The sequence below is a fragment of the Aptenodytes forsteri genome, unplaced genomic scaffold (assembly GCF_000699145.1).
Source record: "Aptenodytes forsteri isolate BGI_AS27 unplaced genomic scaffold, ASM69914v1 Scaffold354, whole genome shotgun sequence".
Lineage (NCBI taxonomy): Eukaryota > Metazoa > Chordata > Aves > Sphenisciformes > Spheniscidae > Aptenodytes > Aptenodytes forsteri.
In genome coordinates, this window is record NW_008795043.1 from 78,417 (window position 1) to 99,854 (window position 21,438).

At 38.6% G+C, this 21,438-nt stretch overlaps 1 protein-coding gene across 2 annotated transcripts in view; it reads left to right on the forward strand.

Moving 5' to 3' along the window:
- GRIA4 (glutamate ionotropic receptor AMPA type subunit 4) overlaps nucleotides 1–21,438 on the forward strand; it is a 109,431-nt gene that overhangs the window by 55,753 nt on the left and 32,240 nt on the right. For both annotated transcript variants that reach the window (XM_009276945.1, XM_009276946.1), the window contains exons 8-10: nucleotides 1,690–2,060; nucleotides 3,403–3,601; nucleotides 8,679–8,926. In XM_009276945.1, coding sequence (XP_009275220.1) covers nucleotides 1,690–2,060; nucleotides 3,403–3,601; nucleotides 8,679–8,926 — 818 coding nt within the window. The remainder of the gene's footprint in view (nucleotides 1–1,689; nucleotides 2,061–3,402; nucleotides 3,602–8,678; nucleotides 8,927–21,438) is intronic.

Sequence of the window (21,438 nt, forward strand, 5' to 3'; positions counted from 1 at the left end):
AACTTAGTGTTAAAATAACAAAAACATTATTTTAAATGCATTTATCTGTTTCAAAGTTGTGAGATGACAAAAAAACCTACTTTTAAATGTCTTTTTTTATCACACAAGCTATTTATATAACACTTGGATTAAACTATATAAGCACATCCTTAATTTTCAGTATGTTTTAATCTCATTGAAATTGATGGGATTTAAATATATCCTTGTATATTTTACTGAGTGTGAATGTCCTTAAGAACATCCTAAAAGGCAAACATGCTTAAATGCTTTGCTAAACTATGGGCTATGTACTATATCTGAAGATGCTACCCCATAAGATGAATTTAGGCCAACTAAGTATTTAGAAAATAAAACTACGACAGTTCTATTATGGAGATTTATGAATAGCTCTTAATTGTGCCTGTGAAGATGACTGGGCCTGAGGTGGGGTAAATACAGGCATATTATCTCATATATTGAGGCCTGAAGCAGAGTAATGCCACTGCAGAAGGCAGGTTGTGAGTCTACCTTATTTGCAGCCAACACCAAGTGCTCTCAAAACAGGCTGCTCAATTACTCTCCTTAGCGCATAAGCTGTATAGAAGTCCAGGCTGGTCACAGAGCACAGGCTCTGCTCTGTGAATCCACCTACATGCAGCACCACGATGATGAACAGGAGAAAGGTTTCAGCAGCTTCTGCATCTGTTCCCCTCCCACCAGTGCATCTTTTGTCCCAGTTCCTCTTACAATTCCCATCTTAAGTACTGCTGTAATGACAGCTTTGGCATACAACGCAAGGCAAGCAAGGCAAGGCAAAGCAAGGCAAGGCAAGGAGCAAACCTTAATGTGATGTTGAGTCCCTAATGACAGAAATGACCCATTAGCACAGCTACAATGCCTTATAGTTCATGCAGACATCATTGTTAGCAGTCGTGATCACCATCATCATCAATAATGATTCATTCAAGACTGGCATCTTCTTTCTAAAAACATATTAGAGAAACGTATTAGAAATTGTTCCTGTCTCCTTCCCCCTCTAATGGGAATGGATTCAGCACACTTTTTGTCCTTTTATTGCATGATTTTGCACAGCTGTTTTCTGTATACTTGCCTTTTTGCACTGTTTAAAATCTGATTCATTCCTATTGAACTATCTTTCCCCCCAAGACAACTGCGTGCAGTTCTGTGGCATCATGGCAAGAGTTAATCACCTTTGCTGCTTCATGCTATTTGGAACTTCCTTGAGTCTATGAGTTGGCTTCCCTCAAAGAATGATTGTACCTTATGAAAATATGATAATAAATGACTGTTTCTGGGATCTTATTAAAAAATCTCTATACGTTCAGTGACAATAGGGTCATTCTCATTTTTCATTCTTCCTTGAATTCCTTTACTTTAAATCTAAATTAATACCTAAAATGATCTACCTACACTGCTGCCCACCTCTATAAGATTTAAGAGTCTTCTCCTTAGCAGGATAATTAAGTATTTCTATAATTCTGTAAAATAAAACCCAGCAACATGTATGTTTTACTAAAAGCATGTTGAGTAAATATAGACTGTGATAGAAAGAAACAGAAAGATGGTATAAAGAACATTTAAGCCACAGTGTCCTGATGTTAATGACATACCTTTGGAATTAGCTGCTTAGCTGAGTGTATAAGCCAACTCCAATTAATCTATACATCTATATTTCTTTTTTCTTTATAGAAAGCAGAGATTGCTGTTGCGCCTCTGACCATCACTTTGGTACGAGAAGAGGTCATTGATTTTTCTAAGCCTTTTATGAGTTTGGGGATATCCATTATGATCAAAAAGCCCCAGAAATCTAAACCAGGAGTGTTTTCCTTCTTGGACCCTTTGGCGTATGAGATCTGGATGTGCATAGTCTTTGCCTACATTGGTGTCAGTGTGGTCCTGTTCCTAGTTAGCAGGTTTAGCCCATATGAGTGGCACACAGAAGAACCAGAGGATGGGAAAGAAGGACCCAGTGACCAGCCTCCCAATGAGTTTGGCATATTCAACAGCCTCTGGTTTTCCCTGGGTGCCTTTATGCAACAAGGATGTGATATTTCCCCAAGGTTTGTGTCAAATCTTTTTACATTTGCATTTTATCTTCAACACTGAAGCATGAAATCTTCCTTCGCTTATTTTCCTGGCAGTGTTTTGAAGTTCATTCTTTCGGAAGCCTTTTCATTTTTTTCTTTTTAAATAGCTATGATAAGGGCAACAGAGAATCTGCTTTGAATTTCAGTCATTACTATTATTTTACATATGTCAATGTGCATAAACCACAAACAGCTCTCAGAAACAGCAGGTACACACAGGGCAATTCCACTGAGTTGACTTCGGAGAAACTGTGTTGTTGCTAAATTAGTTCCATTGTATTACAATTATGAAATGCACACTATTGTGCTGAATATTTTCCTTGCATGAATGAATGTCCCATTTCTGTTCCCTATGAAGTTCTACAGCACTGCTTCCAGAATATCGCTGTCTATGAGAGAGAGAATATTTGACCATCTGTTTCTGAGAAGCCACGCTGTATGGATAAGCTATGCCTTACAGAGCGGGTGCCTCAGATGTAATATATGATCCCAGTCCTGAATTTCTCAACCTCTTAAGATGTTCTGGAACTTTAGTGTGCAGTAACTACAACTTCTTCATTAAACATTACGACCCAATCTTTCAAACCTGAATGCTTCATTTTAGCCATTAACAGTGAGATTTTGAGAGTGTTCAGCATTGGCCTAACTCTGCTGTTATTGAAGTTAGCAATAAAACTGCTACTGATTAAGACTGGATGTACATTACTCCTCAACAGCCTTCTCATCAAATTACAGGTATTAAAATGGAAAATATAATTTTTTACTTAACATAAATATCTCTGTTACCACAAAATGCTTGCTTCCTAAATAAGAAAAATGTGAAAGTTCAAATGACTGCAGTAGCTTGTAGAATGTTTGATAAGTCTGGGTGACAGGAACATTTTAATCCTAGAGCCAACATAATCCATGTGCAAAGCCTTTTGTGTCTTTTTTTTTTTTAAGAGGAAACAGAGAAAGCTACTGATTTGCAGTTACCATGCTTTACTTTTGTCTCCAAAAAGAGATTACCTATCCAGTACTTTTGACAAAATTTTTGCTGTTAGGCATTTCCTGAAATAATAACACTGGGATTCCCATTCAAGAGAATTCAAACTTCTGTATGTGCATGATACATATTAATACAGTGGACTCTGTACTGTAGGCATTAAGATTCAAGAGAAAAAGCATTTATTAGTATTTAAAATGCAAATTATCTCCCTCCCATTGACTGTTACTTAATGATACCTGTTCAGCAATAATGGTGCCTTCTCTCTTTCTCTCTCTCTCTTCATGGCTTAAGAGACAGGAAAATGTGCATTATCTTATTCATGTTTAGATCCCTCTCAGGTCGCATTGTTGGAGGTGTCTGGTGGTTCTTCACGCTCATCATTATTTCATCCTACACTGCTAACCTCGCTGCTTTCTTGACTGTTGAGCGAATGGTCTCGCCCATAGAAAGTGCAGAAGATCTTGCCAAACAAACCGAAATTGCTTATGGGACACTGGACTCAGGGTCAACCAAAGAGTTCTTCAGAGTAAGTTGGCATGTCCATTAGAGCAGCTCTCCCTACCGACTGCTCTTATATGATGCTTGGAAGGGTGAAATAATGTTACTTTGCAATTATATGTAATACAGTTTGTAACTCCTGCAATACTTTAGCTACATTTTTACCCCCACAACACCATTTGTTGGAGTTTTCAGGTTTTTTAATTTGTGGAAAGCTTATTGATCGTGTCACATTGGGAAAAAGAGGTGCCCCGAGGGATACTGAAGCTGGTGATAATTAAAGCAGCATTGCACTATTGCTTCATCTGAAGCTACAGTACTGAAATGATGTGCAGCATTGAAAGCCTATGATGATAACATGGAGTCTTGTAGGTTTTGTTTCTACTTACGGATTTGGCTGTGTGCATTTTGCTTTAGGGTCTTGGGTAGTGGGCAGGAAATGCGTTTTTTAATTTGCTGACTTTCAGATGAATAATAAAGAGAAAATATATCTCAGGGAGATGTCGTTGGAGCATTAGGAAACAGCCTAAATAGCCATTCATGTCTGTGCTGTCTGTATTGATTACTTCATTTTCATTTGCTTTCCTGTGTTAGTGTGGTTGGTGTGTAATCCTCATTTGCCAGCTAGAAAACGGGGAGCCTGGACATCACAAGGAGTACATAATAAACAGTCCCTCCTGCTTTATTTCATGTCTCTAGCAGATGAAAGTTAAGCCTAGCTGACTGAACGTGTGTGAGTTTAGCGTTTGACCATGTCTCTGAATAAATGCTGTGAGCCAGTAATCCTTCCTTGGAAATTACACAGCATTATTTATCTGAAAGGTGCAGTTTAAGGCATTTTTAGAAGAAAGGAAGATGGAGTGATAATTTCTTCTTATTGTCTAATTGAAAGGGGACTGTTCTGTGGTAGGTACTCCCACACACCTTGACTGTTTTCAGTTTGGCCAAACTGAACTCAGTGAATCATTAACAAAATTATGGATGGGATTTGTGAACTATAGACAGTAGCAATTCAAGAGCAGCTGCTGAGTGTCCCCCAAAAGGTCTGTAGTGAAATAACCTTTTTATTGCAAGAGATATCCCCATAGAAGAACTTGCAAATATTCTCTATTAACTGTAAAAAGATGATGCCTTATAAGATATTAATGGCACTTATCCAGCACACAGTGGTTAAGCCTTCACATAATGAAGCTGTCCAAGGCGTTTAGTCTAAGCTAGTTTTCTAGACGACTTCTGGAGACGCTGGAAAAAGAAAAGCGCCCCTGTGCATCCTGTATGGGACAAGTGTGTTACTTTGAAATAAATCACCCTTTAAAGTATCTTCCTTTTCGCATCAACTCTAGAGGGATCCCACTAAAATAGCTAGGGTGCTTGGTATGTCATTTTTTAATGGATACAGTTCAGTGACAGGTTTCTAACTGCACCTGTCTTCTTCCATAGCCAGGGTGTTGGTATACACCTAAATATGACACTACAGATGCTCTCTGGGAGCCTTATTTTTTACCCCAAGTGGTAGAAACTCACCTTGTGGTCCCTAGAAGCCCTGATTTCACATCAGATGTCTACAAAAATGGTGGCATTAAGATATGGGAGGCTTGTCTGAGAACTGAAATATTTTGATCCTGAGATGGCCAGATTTCCTACTTTCTTGAAAAGAGTATAATCCCTCAGTACTCATTATTTATATTCATCTATGTTTAACCCATAGATTCTTCTTTAGCTCAATTTGTGGGAAGTTAGATATTTAATTCTGGGAATTCCAATTTCAGTCCATCACAACTGGAGGTGGTAACCACAATATATGCATACGAATAATTCTTTCAACTAGAATGAAGCTGTGATGATAGTTAAAAAAATTATGCTGAGGACCAGGCAGGTTTATTTAACTTTGGAGTTATTAACTTGTTGCATTTTCAAGAGTATCCAGTGCTTGCAATTTTTTTAGGTGATGATGCAAAAATTAATTCCCAAGGAAATAGTGAAGAATGAAGGAATGGAGTTGTTTTCTTAAGAGTTTCAAAACACTTTTACAAGCTAATGTTTTGAAGTAATGAGGTCAGGTCTTTTGACATAAAAACAGTCTTGGTCAGAAAAATTTCATGATTCTTTCAAATCATCCTGTAAACACAGATACTTTTCTGTTTGAACCAATATTTCATGCAAGATCTCTCCTTAAAGAGAAGATTCTTTCTCCGTCTATAATGACAGCCATTCTTTCACTTTAATCTTAAAGGGTTACGAGAAAAAAGAAGGACAATCAATGTTCTCTATAGTTTTTTCCTTTATTTCAAAATACAAAGGGAAACATTAAAAGTAACTACAAATACTAAATAAAGTTGCATATGCAAAATTTGAAGCTTTATCGAGATTTAGACTGTGTTGATCACTTTTTTAAAAATGGTGTAATAGAAGGCCTGTTATCAAATGATTTCTAATCTCTGCAACAGTATAGTGATTGTTAATGGTATTGTATGTGCTATTTCTAAAATATTTTTCATAAAACAGGGACAAAGACAAAATATCATTGACAGACAATATTTGCACAAACACTGTTTGCATAATACATAAATTAAGACCTAGCCTGAAACAATAGTAGGAGAAGACTTGTTTCCCAAGTCTAACATTTTGTGTGGTTGGAAGCAAACATCATCAGGTTTGGGATTAAAGTAATGTGTAACTTTTCTGTCAGTGATTACTATCTGGCTGAAGATGAGCCTTCAGGATATTTTCTCATCATTTGATCATTTCTGATCAAAATGGTAGAAACTCTGAACAGCTATTGAGTCTGCTTTGATTCCAGATTGAAAACAGAAAAGGGGAAAGTCATTTTAAAGCCAACATAAAGAAAAAGAAGACTTTGATACTATTAGCTATTTACTTATTTCCTATTTTGAACACAGTGAGAGCTGCATTTTCCAAGCAGTTTGCTCAAGAGAAAAAGGTCTTAGTTTTAGCAGTCCTACTCAGAAAAGCCCTCAATGAAATTTATCCTAGCCTGGCTGACTGCAGGGGAAAGCTGCAATGTTTCCTTGTATGATCATAAGGAATATCTGTTGCTTCACTCTTCATTTTTCACTCTGGGTTGACTTGTAGAAATTGAATGCTAACAAATGAAAGCTTGGGAAAAGAAAATGTTCTTACAGAGCAGATGCCTTGTTAGACTTGCCATTTTTTTTGTCTCTTGATGGGCAAAGGAAACTAGATCCTAAAAAAATAGTTTTAAATGCAGCCTTTTTCAATTGATATAGAGCATTGTTTCCTCTTACTAATAGAGCTATTTGGTGTGTTGCGTGTTTTTAGTTTTGAAGGAAAGTGACCTATTAGATGTTTGCTTTATAAAGAATCTGATGATATGGATGTTAAGACGGAAAAAATGATTGGAAGTGAAGGCAGTCAAAGGCGAGTAAATATTCCTGAAATGATGCCTGATTCATTAGTGCTTTCTTCCTTTTTTTTTTTCTTTCTGTAAATTTAAACCCATGAAATTACATCAGCGAAAAGCAAAATGAATACATGGGTGGCTTAGCTTACGCTCTGCTCTCAGCCACTATTATGTAAATGAAGAGCTGTGACTACAGTGGAAAGAGAGGGTGACAAGGCAGGATGTGATTATGGACATGCACAGCTGTTGTTAATTTAAATTTTATTATATTTGACAGAAAGATAAAATGATGCATACAGACAAGCTAAAAAAGCAAGGATAATTTATCATGTTCTGTTATATGGTACTTTTATTGAACATTTCTGGTTAAATGCCACTTACTTTCAAGTTAGACCAATCATTCAGTAATTGGTAAAAAGAAGTGCTTCAGGGAAATTACTCTTACCTATACAAAGGCTCAGTTGCAGGCTTTTTAAAGCCATTGTCAATTTAAATAATACCTAGATCATAGGATTTGATATTTGTTTAAATATTCTAAGGCCCTTTGCTTTGGGGCTTTATAATAATGAATATTTTCCTGGAGTGCTCAGCACAGTGTAGGAATGGACTCATAGACCAAATCTTGCTTAGCTAGAAACTCCTGTTTCAAATAAAAGCTGATTTGAGCATTGGATTAAAAAGTCCTTTTTGCAGCATGCATAAGAGAAGACAAGTGCCATCTGTTATTAAATGAAAACACTGTATAGTGTTCAGCTGACGCACTGCTGGTTTGCATGTATGTACCCCTGTTGCTGGAGGAAGAAAAGGAGTTGTTGAATGAATCCAACGACCATGAGAAGCTTCTTAGCCCAACAGCATTTCCTTCCTTCCGTCCTTCCAATGAAAATTTTCATTTGTTTTTATTTTTTATTAAGTTCTATTTTTGTTTAAGTCTTTATTTGTGGTTACACCATGCATTCCCAGACAGGAAAATTTCCAACTAATGCACTCTAAGCCATGAATTCTTGCACATTCTTTGAGCAAGCACATTTCTTACTCAATTACTTGCAGGATCAGTGTCTTTAAAATCAATCCACTGATACTGCGGTTCTAAAAACATACCTAATACTTCTTTAAGACAAATGCTTAGGGTATTTTGTTTCCTTTAATAGCACGGTTGGTCAAATTTGTTGTTTACATCTTTTATTGTGAATCATGTCTTGAAATGTTGTGCAGCCTTTCTGAATGTAAATTGAATGAATTCTGGACTCTGAATGTTGAAAGCAGAAATCTTACTTAAGCTATTGTGGTTTTGATGATGTAAGAAGTGGATGTTAGATCTGAAAAATGCTTCAAGATTCAGCTCAGTATTTATGGGGAGATTATCCACAGGTGTATTGTGGATATCTATTTCGTATATAATTTCCTAAAACACACTTTACAACACTTTGACTGTGTGAACTGCTTTTATCTAACAGTAAATTCAGGTCTTAGCTTTGCAGTTATTTTATTGTGACTGCTAGAGGCTAACTGGGCCTAAAAATACCTGATTTTATTGTATTGATATTGTTTTTTCTTGTTTCTTTCAAAATAATCATGGAATTCAAAGAAAATCCTTATCCAAGTATGATTTTCCCAACCCCAGTTGTTTGAAATATTAAGTATGATTGACTTTATTTTGAACAGTGCCATTCTGAAATGTTGCAACATTCTTTTGTTCTAACTTCTTTTTAATTTTCTCCAGAGATCAAAAATAGCAGTGTATGAAAAGATGTGGACCTACATGAAATCAGCAGAGCCATCAGTGTTCACTAGGACTACTGCAGAGGGAGTAGCTCGTGTCCGCAAATCCAAGGGCAAGTTTGCCTTCCTGCTGGAGTCCACCATGAATGAATACATTGAGCAACGAAAGCCATGCGACACCATGAAAGTGGGAGGAAATCTGGATTCGAAAGGCTATGGCGTAGCCACACCGAAGGGTTCTCCATTAAGGTGGGTGGAATAGTATAACAATATAAAATGTGTTGTTATAGTATTCCACCTTCCCTGATGTCCCTGATATAGCTCTTTTTGTTTTGTGTGTGAACATGGTATGTTATTTTTCTTTTCTTCCATTTCATATTTTTTTGATCAACAAAGGTAACCATTTCTAATTGCAATATGGATTTAGCAGCTATAGTTGGCATATCTTTCAAGGCCATATAAAAACCAAACTGGTTGAACACTAGCTACTTGAAGTCAGCCTCAATAGAATTAACATCAGCTCTTCTATTTCATCAGCTTTTTTCACCAAATTCAACCCTTTGTAGCAGTATTATGCCTACATTATCTGCATCAGTATCTGCATCAATATTATGCCTACATTTTGTTTTGTTTATTGATCTTGGCTGCTAATTTCTGAATAAGAAGCTGCTCGTAACATCTTTTTTCAAATGTCATCACTTAGAGGCAATTAGTCCTTCATTAAAGCAACTTCATTAACGTACTTTTATTAAAGCACCTTCTTATTTAGAAAAAAAAGAAGTTTGTGTTTCTAGCATTATGCATTTCAGTACTGCCTTCAAACTCACCAGTATTTTCTTTATCATGGTATCAGACACATTCAGTCAAGTAGGAGAGTTTTTGATTCACAGGCAGAACGCCATTTGCTTTTCATTCAAATTGTCAGGGAAACAGAAGTGAAGGTACTAGTTCTGTGTTAAAATTGGCAGTATTTACCATTGTGTTGTATTTAATGTTTAAGGCAAACAAAACTTGCCTTTTTCCTCTGGTAGACTTGCCAATTTTCTTCAAAGCAAAAGAGCAACTAGTGGATGGAGGGAGTGTGGCCTGTGGAGTCTTACAGTCATAGGGTGCATGTGAGTGGGGGAGAGGGAATGGCCCGCGGAGCAACCAGCACCCCACTTCTCAAATTTCACCCACGTGCTCATGATAAGGGGTTACAACAGGCTCTGACGAAATAGATTCACCAAGGAGACGAAGTGGGTTGAAGGGAGGAATTGCAAGTGCAGATGGAGCCATAGTTCTGTGCAGGAAGTAACTAAGAAGGTACCTGTCTACATCCGTGACCACAGGGGAGACATCATTACCACTATGCAGATAACTAGACTCACTCTTAACTCACTAATTTAACCTGCACATAATACCGCAAACCTCAATAGCCTTAACTGTATTACACCAATGGGAATAGGAGTATCATCAGAATCATTTCCATCTGCAGCAAGAGAAGATTTGTATGTGCAAGGGAAAATCAGGCCAGCTATTTCAGTGATTGAATATGAATTTTTGGTCCTCTCAGTACCTCTCAGATTTAAAAACTGTCACCTTCACCGCTGAATAAAGTGGTAAGAGAACATAAGGAGGTGAGAGAGGGAAAATGACGACAATAAAAGTATTAATTGTAAACAAAAACATGTCCAAAACTCATGGGGTTGTTAAAGGTAGAAGGCAGCAGATAATAGGAGAGGCTGATCTATTATCTAGGTATATTTTCAAAGCACTTATTTTTTATTTTATATTTCTAATAGTGTGCTATCTCCTTCTCAGTGTTTCAGACAACCTAGAAATGGTAGGCAGCACTGCAGTTTAGTGGAGCTGCTTTCCCGTAGTAAGGAAATGCCCATTGCTGACAGCCATGCTTTACTGTGCCAAACTTAGGGCAAACTTTTTAGGAATCACTTTAGCTGCTGTCATATATATCCTAGCAATGGGCTGTTTGCTCTAAGCATGCTTTATGGTGCTCTTTAGTGCCTCTTACTCTTTTCTGCAGAGTATCCAACACCAACAGCAAGAGACAGCCTGTTATAATGAGCACTAGTAGCCAGTGGAAGTTGGTTCATGTCAAATTTGGGCTTATTTCAGGTTTGTTCAGTTGGCTAGATAAAAATATCTAGGAGTAATGGGGCCGAGACATAAAGCAGTTAGACTTAGAAGGAAGAGGGCCTGGTAAGTAAGACAGTTTAATGAGAACAGAGAGGAAGAGCACAACCTTGATTGTAAGGACCAAGTGTGAAATCCTGGTTCCATCCCAGCCAAAGACCAAGCTCCCATATGTTTCAGTGAGGCCACAGTTTGGCCTAACTGGGGTCAGCAACTATCATTAAGGTGATTTGAACAACAGCATTTAGTTTTTCATATCCTACCTTCAAACATTTTTCAAAAAGGGGAATACAGGGAATCCTACCCAGCCTGAAAATCGGACCAAATCTTCTTTCAAGCTGTCTCGACTGGCTGTCAATGTCCATGCCTTTCCCGAGCCTTTCTTTCGCATGTGCTAAGCTGCTTGTTCTCCTGCTGCACCCCATTCCCTCTCCAGCCCCAGTGACAAACTTCAGGCAACACATCTGTGCTACTTACCTATTAAAAACATTAAGCAACACACTTAATGATCTGGACAAAAATAAAGAACAAGCAACACCTCACATTCGTACCACCTCTTCCATATATGTCTATAGACAGTAGTGCTTACTGAAGAGGGGAAAAGCTTCCTACCCCTGTGCTTTTGAACAGAAAAGACTCAGCTATAAATTTTAACTGCATGCTTCGGTATTTTCTGAATTGTTTGAAGTTGTAGAATATGCTGGTTTTGCTATTTTAACTGCATCCCATGTGGTAGTGTTTCTGTTACTGATTAGATGACTTATGTAACTACTGCCTGCACAGATAATTGCAAATACTGAACATGCAGTTTGAAATCCATGAAGGCCAGACTAGCTAAGCTCATTACATAAATTAGTCAAAAAACATAATTTGCTATGGGAGTTGTAAATTCTATCTTTTATTTAATAATCATAATTTCCTATTTGAGTTATGTGTAGACCACAAATTACTTGATGTAGTTCACAAATAATTGCAAGGAGCATATAAATGTTAAACAGTCACACTCTATTCTTGGTCTGTTCAGGACTAAGGAAAAATATCAGTTTTTTCAAATGAATTATTCATAGCAAATTATTCACTAAACTCTTTGAACACCTATTTCACTAGAGATATTTTAGTCTTAATTCTCCTCCTACTTACAATGATTATAGATCAGGAGTTTTTTCACTGAAAATGTAGTAACAGCTGGATAAAATTGATGTGAGTGTATGGAGAACCAGACCATATATTTTCACATATCTAACACTGACAGAAAGTGAGGTAATCTAAATCAGATTTCTTCCTGTAGCATAGGACTAGCAATGGTTCCCTGCCATCACATCACCAGGCTCATGTTCATTACAGAGCACATACCCGTCACTTCACTCATGCAGATGAAATCCACCTGTCAGAGCGATCCAGGGACTGATCTCTCTGTTGCTCATGACTCTACACATGAGCAGGGTAGTGGATTTTAATTTGAAACTCTTCCTTATTGGGTTCCATGCTACACTCCTGCAGTGTTCAACCAGTACCTATTGGCTAATTGGAATGATTTGTTCTCAGTGCTGGTGCAGTATTAGGATTCATGCATATCACTGGATGGAAGAGAATGGGAAATGCCTGATGTGTGTTTCTTTTATGCCCACTGGGCAGTACCACATGACACATCATGTGTGTCTCCTTCCTTCCTTCCTTTTCAGTGATACTCATTTCTATATAATGTTGTAAAAGATTGACATATTTGAGAAGGAACGTGGAATTGAGGGCAAAGGCTCTCATCGCAACAAAGATTGAGTTTCTCTCATGGCACTACCCAGCTGTCCTTACTGTTTCCTCCTCCTACCACGGTAGGTATCCTTCCAAAACTACTGTGTAGTAATCAGTGTGAATTAATGAGTTTTTTTCTTCAAAGGTGGTGTTTTCAAAGGTGGTTAAGAGAGTGCTGCTTTTCTGCTTAGCGAGACCAGCCTTTGTAAATGTGTTGTTGTTAGAAGACGTTCTTGTGGCCAGATCTGGCCATTGTGGATCACCCCTGGCTCGTCTGCCTTGCCACTTGCAGTAATCTGCATTTCTAGAGGGCAACACCTGGAGATCTTGTACTATGCAAATCCTATGCCTTGCATGCCTCTGCTTTTCTGTTTTAGATATGTAGGCATCGTAAACAAGTTTGAATAGTGATGAACATGAAAGAGTTCTCCACTCTAAGAGGTAATGAAAAAGGAAGTAGGGGCAATTTTGTCTTAAAGGTACACTAGAAGCTTTTTCTACTTTTTGTGCCTTGAAGCTGTTTGATTCAAAGGTGAATGACAGGTTGAGCTAAAAAATGAGGAGTTGTCATCATTGTTTCTGGGGCTGTTTTAAGTAAGGACATTTGGCTGTCCTGTCCTGCAGCTGACAGTATGCAGCATGGATGAGTGAAACCTGCTCAGATCATGAGTGTCTGGTGAGACACTTTGTGTCCAGCCAGATGAGAGTGGCAGCATTAGATCTAGCCAAATAATAAAAAACTGTTGTGAATAGATGTGTTGATGTATTTTAGAGGCTGGTGATGGCTGTTCACCAACCTGATGAAATCCAGAGCTATAATAAGTTCCCACTATTGCAATTACGGCTAATGTTTATAGATACAAATCTGGGAGTCTATATTTCATTATTCAAGTCTCTATTCTTTTTATGTAGTAAAGGAGCAATTCCAGTTTGACTTTAGGAGGAATTGTTTATGATCTGGGGAGGAAGGAAAAAAGGTCCACATGGTGATACCTGCTCGTTCTTTGCAGTGTGACAGCTGGTGACATGAACTGACTCTTTACACCAGCTAAGGGCCAGTTCTTTATCTATTCTTTGCTATGTTTGTATTATCCTGAGGTGGGGAATGTGGGAAATGCATCAGTGAAGCAGGTGATGTGGATGTAATTTTCTGATCATTCTAGCAACTTGTGTGAAGTGCGAAGTACAACATGAGTGAAGCTATGGATTTTAGTTTCCATCCCTTGCAAGGGAGGAGTGCCCTGGAGAGTGCTTGAAGTGCAAAAGGCATCCCAACAGTGCCCTGTCAACATCTTATGGATTCTCCTGTTTTATATGTGTGCAATATCTGAAAGAGATTTACCCCAGAAGTGAGGGATCTATGGTGGAGGGAACTTTTTCTTGATGAAGCCTGTGAGTTTATGTAAATAAGGTGAAGATCTGTTATGAAGGGAGTCTTTCTGTGCATGGGCTTTATAAACTACCATCTTGATCTCAGTGACTTCAGCTAGAACTTGTTTTCCCAAGGTAAATCTCTAAACTTGCCATTTTTTTCATTGCTTCATTTCAATGTGGTACTACAGCTGACAATTTTACCTTTACTTTTCAAGGATATATCCAGTATGGTCCCTTAGTTAGAAATGTAGTGTTGAAGGAAAACTTACCTTGGTAATGCATGCACGTTAGTTGAAAATATTGGCAGACCTTACATAGGATGGTATATTCCCTATTCTTTTTTTTTTTATGTGTTTTTCATTGACCTGAAACAAGTTTGGGAAAATAAGGGTAAATCTGATAGTATAAATTCTTCCGTTGGGACCATTAAACTTTTTATCAAGTTCTGTCCTTGATGTTTTTGGAGACCAGAGAATAAGGAGCTTATTGTGGAAGGAATTCCCAGATCATCATTCACTGTCAAAGCCGTTTATTGTGAACTTAATACATTATGCTGAGATATACCCCAGTTCTCTTTTTTCCCTGGTTTTGTAGATCAGTGAATTGACAATTAACACCAAGCTCTGTGGGAAAAGAATCATAGTCATTAGACAGTAGTCATCTATAAGGGTAGAATTTTTTTTTCCACCAAAATTTCTTGCATTCTCTGGTTTCTTATGATCTCTATAAAATTGGATATATGTGTACAAAAAAGGGCTATGATATTCACAGATTCCCTCTGAGTAAGAGGAAAACTGGGAAAGAATGTTTGAACTGACCACCCAAATTACTTACAGAGTCAAAATTTTTTACTATAGAGGAGTTCTTTCACTAGTGTTTTTCAAAGGTTTTGTACTGTAGAAATCCATGAATCTTCACAAAAATAGAATTTTCCCATGAGTGAAGCTTCCTTGCGCAAGTTATGTTGTATCATAAAGTAAGTATTTCCCTGGACCACTCTTCGGTGTACACAATATTGTTCAGTTTTCAGAGGACTTCGTAGACTTATTTATTTTTTAACCAATACCGTTGATGTAGCTATTCTAGCATGTGGTCCTTCTATGTATCTGGGCTGCACTGTCTGCTCAATGGTGTGTTGCTGTTTCTAGAAAGGTACGGAAATAGGCAAAGGTAATGTACACTTGGGTCACCACGGTGAGGTCTATGCCCTACCTGCTTTTGAGCATTGTTCTGGCAATTCAGAGAAGAATGGGTATTTCCTCTGCTGGCTAGCTGTCCTCCAGCTGGCAACACTGGCATCCAAAGACCTCCCCAGATCATTCTGAAGACAAGCAACCTTCACAGTGAGGAGAAATGCAGAGGAAGCAGGTTCGATTTTTTTTCACGTTTCTCTTGTCCTGCCAGAATGGCTGGTCTTGCCCATAATCAGTGTGTTATCCATAAAGGCAATGATTTCAGCAAAGCACTGAAGGAGCTAGAAACTGGTGTTATTTATGTTTGATGTAGAGAAGATATAGAGACAACTGGTGAATAATGGAGGTTTGAGGATAAAAATGAGTGAAGTGAATTTACTGAGTTTGACCTCTATTCTTTTAAAGCAAGGGGCAGTGGAGAAAACAAAAATCCCTGCATAGTTACGGGGTGGTCTGTTGATATTTACAAGAACAAGATTTTAGTCAGGAGTTTCACTTACCAAGATTTTACAAGGTCATTTCTTTCTGTGATACAGAATGATTTGAAAACTAGAATGTTATCTATAACATTTTATGCATATTGTAAACATTTTCCTGTTTGACTGATGGTGTAGATCATATTGTATGACTTTGCATAATAATCTTCTCTTCACTTTAGGCATAACAAGGCTTGAATTACCACCCCATTACCCATTCAGTGTCAGAGCTTATAGCGTGGATATTTCTTAAGCAGGTCAGATCCTTCAGAGCTTGTTGGGTTTTCTGTCAACTAAAAATAACATTTACTAGGTAAAAAGGCAGAGAGTGGGACACTGCTTAGCGAGGAATGTAAAAGTCAGGGGTCAAAAGAAGATCAGTGAAGGGAGAGCCTGGCAATGAATGTTAGCAAGTTGTTCTTTCACCTGAGCCTGGGAGGCATACTTAGTTTTGGTTACATGGATGATTTCTGTCTAAAAACAGAATATGTGTTTTAAAACTAAAAATAAAGCCTTGAGAACAGAGATCAGAATTCCAGCTTGCTCTGTTCCCCAGTGATGCCTATTGGATTAATTTTACAATTTTTAATCAAGATAAGGGTCTTCCCCATACGAAAAGAGTGCAATAAAAAAGAGGGAAGTTTGATGATGGCTAATGAGCTCCGTTGCAAGATGTATGAGCAAATGTATTTAAGCAAAATCTGCTACTTGGAGGAGTTTTGTCCTTTCTTGCAATTTTTACATATAGAGGCACAAAATTGTAATAATCCTGACTTAAGTCACCAAATTGCAGTGAAGAGCATTGTTATTGAGAGAGTTTCTGGTATTTGTATCTTTAGAAGAAAACAACTCATTAGTGTCCATGATGCTGCACTCACTGACTTTTCTCTATCCTGGAAAAAAAAAAAAAAATCAGTATATCTTTCAAGTACTTCAAAGAGCCATCTCTGATCTACCTTGTTCCACAGAGCCTATTTCTTCATTGCCGCTTACAGGAAGTTTTCACCATCAGACTTCAGGGGGGGATTCATAATTGAACAAAGCTCTCTGTGGTCTGGAGGAGAGAGTAAAAGTCACAGGAATTTGTTCTGTTGCCACTTCTGTTTTCCTACACAACAAATGACATTAGAAGCCGCTGATGGAAGGCAAAGCTCTTCCAAGAAGCCCAGCTCCCATTTTGGTTGCACAATCACATTCTGGTACCTCTCTGCTCATATCATCCTGCTCCTTACTCCAGGGAAGGTCCCAGGATTTTAGTGCCAACAGTTGTGAAACAAGGTGCTTCTGAGCCCGAGTGAAAGGACAGAGAGTGGAAACAGCAATAAAACTATTGCCTATAAAGGTATTTTTTTATCTAAACATTGTGATGGCGATAGGTATTTTTTAATTAGCAGTATGATCAGTATAAAAGTGAAACTACCATTCTGTCTCTTCAGCTTTAGCATTGACTTAACAGCATGATCGGGCTTTTTTTTCTCTTTATTTTCCTTTTTTACAAGATATTTATGCAAGAGCTTTGTCCTTCTGAAATTTAGTGATTACTAAAGGTGAAATTTCTGTGCTGTTGTGTAGAAGCATTGTTTGGACAAGTTTTATAACAGGCTTGTTTTCTACAATCAGAAAGAAATCAAGGCATAAAAAAAACCCACAGTTCTTTTTCTGTTTTTCTGCTTCAGAAATATTTGAATGCAAACAGAGCAGGAGCTTCACGATATCAAATCTGTCCAAACGAAATATGTCAGGCTGTTCACTTCTCTGTCAGGTAAAAAGGGGCATATTTTTAAGTATAACCAATGAACTTCCCTAGAACTATCAGTGAAGACCAGAATCTCTCAGAAATACTGATACCATTGCTGTGCACACGTCTTCCTGACTTTCTGGAAGTTTGCCAAGGTTTGATAAGCATTAATCCCCAGAGGTGCCAGCGGGATACAAAAGGGTTATCATTGCTTCCAATCTATAGATCCTCTGAGGAACAAACTCTGCTTCTTGGCAGTTCAGAAATAAATTTCTGCTGCCCTTTCCCCTGCCATTTCCCCAATCCCTCATAAAGCAGCTCAGCAGAGGGCAAGATGCAGCCCATTATATTTTAACAATGCAGCTCGTTATTATTTCTCTCTTTTCTTTTCATTACAACTGTTTAGCTGTCAATTCCCAGGAAACAGCCAGACTTCAGAATATGTATTCATTAAGTGCACAATCCAGCTACCTTTTGAAGTTGATGGTACAGTTCCCACCAAGTAAAAGGCCTATCCCACTAAGATAATAATTGTCCAGGTAAATTGTAGGTAGACTAAAGCAAGGGAGCAGGCCGCTGAAAGGCATCTCAGCAGCTTGTAACAATACCTCTCTGTGGAACTGACATTTGGGGAACAAATAACACCTGAAAAACAGTTTGCGATTAATCTGTGTGGTAGTTGCAAAACTGCCCACTTCCAATTGACAGTAAGTACTAGATGGACTCCCACAAAACACAAAATGGCCATTTAGTCTTTATGCAGCCTTGGGTCTTGTGAGAAATCCCAAACCAAAAGTAGGAAAAAAAATTTATTTTCTTTCTTGTGGAGTTTCTTTGAGCTGAGAACAGTGTCAGACCAGCACACCATGGAACAGAGTAGGCATTATGGAGGGAATGAACATCCCAGAATGAAAGGTGAAAATGTTGCCAATGAAAAAAAGCACAAAACAAGATTCAGGAGGCCTGGGACTGACACCCAGCTCCAGCTCCCTGGGCAGTTTTAATATATCTTCTAAGCTACTGTGTATCTTGGCATGACATCTCTAAAATGCGGCTATTACCCCACATCAGCAAGATGTTCCCAAGGTGCTCAGGATCCAGATAAAAATGGCCATATGTGCATCTTGCTGAAGAACACAAGTTTAAACGATTGTGTGATAAAAAGGTGACTTGTGGTTGATCAGCAGTTATTTCTCTGATCTGGTCTACCTTGTGTGTGGTAGGAAGTAGGGTCAAAACTACTGCTCTTTTTCTCAACTACCTCTAGATACTCTTTTCTCAAGTCTTTCTGTATTTTTATAGCTAGAAGCCTTACTCCCATTTTCTGCCGTCCTTCCTCTGCTTCCGTTTAAGTCACTAATTAAGTCACTTAATTCCATTCCAATTAAGTCATTAAGAGTTTAAATCAAAGCTGAAGAAGGATTTAGTTCCTATTTAACCATATCTTTTAGCAAATCACATGATGCTGAACAATGCTGTATGCTCTTTTGTTGAGTGAGACTCTCTTTTAACAGCTTTTGGCAGGATTGGCAGTTTTCTGTAGTCAAAGTTTAACTACAATTTTCCCTGCACTTTTTTAAAGCCAAAAGTGAACTGGATGAAAGTGGTCCAAGCCTGACCTGATAGAGACCTATTTTATTGTTACACTTCAGTTATTTCTTTCTACTCTAAAAGAACACATGAAAAGAATAACCTGCCTCCAGGACCCAGAGAAGACAGAGCTTTTTTTTTATTCCTCCCCGCCACGTGGGCAGGAATAGCATCTGTGCACAGGAAGGTCCCTTGCATCTTCCGTTACTAGCAGCAGGGACAACCGAGGCCTGCAGGTGAGAGCAGCCCCAACATCTGGCAGCCCATCTGTTACCTCCAGAATAGGATTCCTGTATACATAATTACACATTAGGCTCATTCCGATCTATTGCTTATATGGTTCCATCTAGTGCAGCCAAAGTTTGCAACTGTGTTTGTCCTAAGAGAGGCTTTTACATTTAGAGTGAGACCTTTGGCTTCACTGGTATGGATGTAGGCACCTGATTTTGCACACAGCAGTATGGACATTCTTTTTATAGCATTTTACGCTGTGTCATTTGTGTGGTTCAGATCTATTTTGGATCTTAAAATTCTGAGTTTACAGAAAAACTCATTGGACCTGGTTGGACATCTGTGAGTTATTTCCTACAGAATATGTCAACTTTTTCTAAATAAGTCAAATCACCCAAATTTCAGGTGCCCGAATGCAAACATTACGAGGCAATTTTTCAGATTTTTACGTTTTCAACAAATATTTTTAATTTGAAGATTTCCACAAAAGCTTTTTACTGGTTGCAACACAAAACAGTAAGAGCTAGGATGTAGGCTGATGCTCATTTCCTTATTGGTTTTAATTAAAAAGATGATGTCCTTCTGTGTGCAAAGCTGTGGGACCAGCCTACATTCAGATGCTCTGCACTTTTTAAGATCCATCACCTCAGGTTTTAATCAGTATACGTTACTATATTAATTATATTCTAACTTTACCTGCTAATGATTTTTTTCCTTTAAATCCACATGAACACTTGACAATTAGTTCTGGTTGTGCAGAGTTTAAGTAATGCAAACTCAGGCTATGAAAGTGTAGCTGAAAGTGAACAGAAAGTCATCACAGTTTCTTGAGGATTTAGGAATTGTTCCTATCACAGTTAAATAAGCAGGCTGTTACTTTTGGCATCTCTTGATAGCAGGCAATTATCCAAGGCAGTTCCAATTAGAGTGCTTTTAGTTCATCCAATTTGTAGGCCACAAGAGAAGATATTGTGGCATCAAATAAAATAATTGCAAACATTCAGACCACATCTAGAATATTGCATCCTTTTTTGGCCTCCTAATTCAAGGAAAACATCAATAAATTGAAGCAATTTCAGTGGAAGGTGATCAAGCTGGAGCTGGAGCTGGAGCACCTGCCCTGTGAGGAGAGGCTGAGGGAGCTGGGCTTGTTCAGCCTGGAGCAGAGATGGCTTTGGGGGGGACCTAACAGCAGCCCCCAGTGTCTATGGGAAGGTCTTCGAGGAGGTGAAGCCAGGCTCTTCACAGCAGTGCAGGACGGGAAGGTAAGAGACAAGGGGCATAAACTGAAACAGGAGAAGTTCAGACTGGTTGTAAGGAGGAACTTTTTCACCTGACTGCCTGAGGACAGTCTGACAGTGTCAGACACTGACAGTGTCAGTGTCAACTCACTGGTTGCCTAGAGAGGTTCTGCAGTCTCCATCCTTGGAGGTTTTCAAACCGTGACTGCATGAAGCCCTGAGCAGCTTGTTTGACGTCAGAGCTGACCCTTGTGTGAGCAGGAGGCTGCACCAGACACCTTCTGAGATGCCTTCCAAACTGCACTATGCTGTGATCATTTTGACAGTTATGGATGTGAAAGGGACATCTTCAGCCAACACGTTCAATCTCCTGGAACTACAGGAGTATTTGGAAAGTTGTAAGAGCTTACAGAGAGGGATGTTTAAGTTTTCTGCGTAGTAGAAGGTCTTCTCCCCAACTTGTACAAAAGCTGCTCTTGACCAGTAGGCTTTAGTTATGATTTCTATGAATCAGAAGTCAATCAGATTGTTCTTGTCTAAATCCCATTTTCATGCTGGAAAAGCAAAAGAGAGTGAAAGTATCTGTATTCAGTGGAATAAGTGGCAGTGCTTTGTATCTGTGCTTTGCCAGGGCAAAGGGAGCCTTAACTTCCCAAGCAGCCTTATATAGCTGCTGAGTGACTGACAGCATGGACCTTTGTGGAACCCCTAAGAGTGAGGTCAAAAGGTGGAAGAGTTTTTTGTTACAGGAGTCAGACCACTCAGGTTGGCTGTCTCTCACTTTTGGCAGGGTATGCAGAAAAATTAGGAGTATCTCATGGTTAAAGACTGAGTTGAGGGAATGTGCACAGAAGTTTAAGCTTAGTCTGTCTCTAGGAAGCTATTTCCATTGGGAGGCCAGAAGGATAAATTCTCTATGAACACTTGCCTGAAAAGGCCCAAAGATTTCTGGGCGGCAATGAAGTGTGGTTGTGTCGTGGTTTAATCTCAGTCGGCAGCTAAGCACCACGCAGCCGCTCGCTCACTCCCCCCC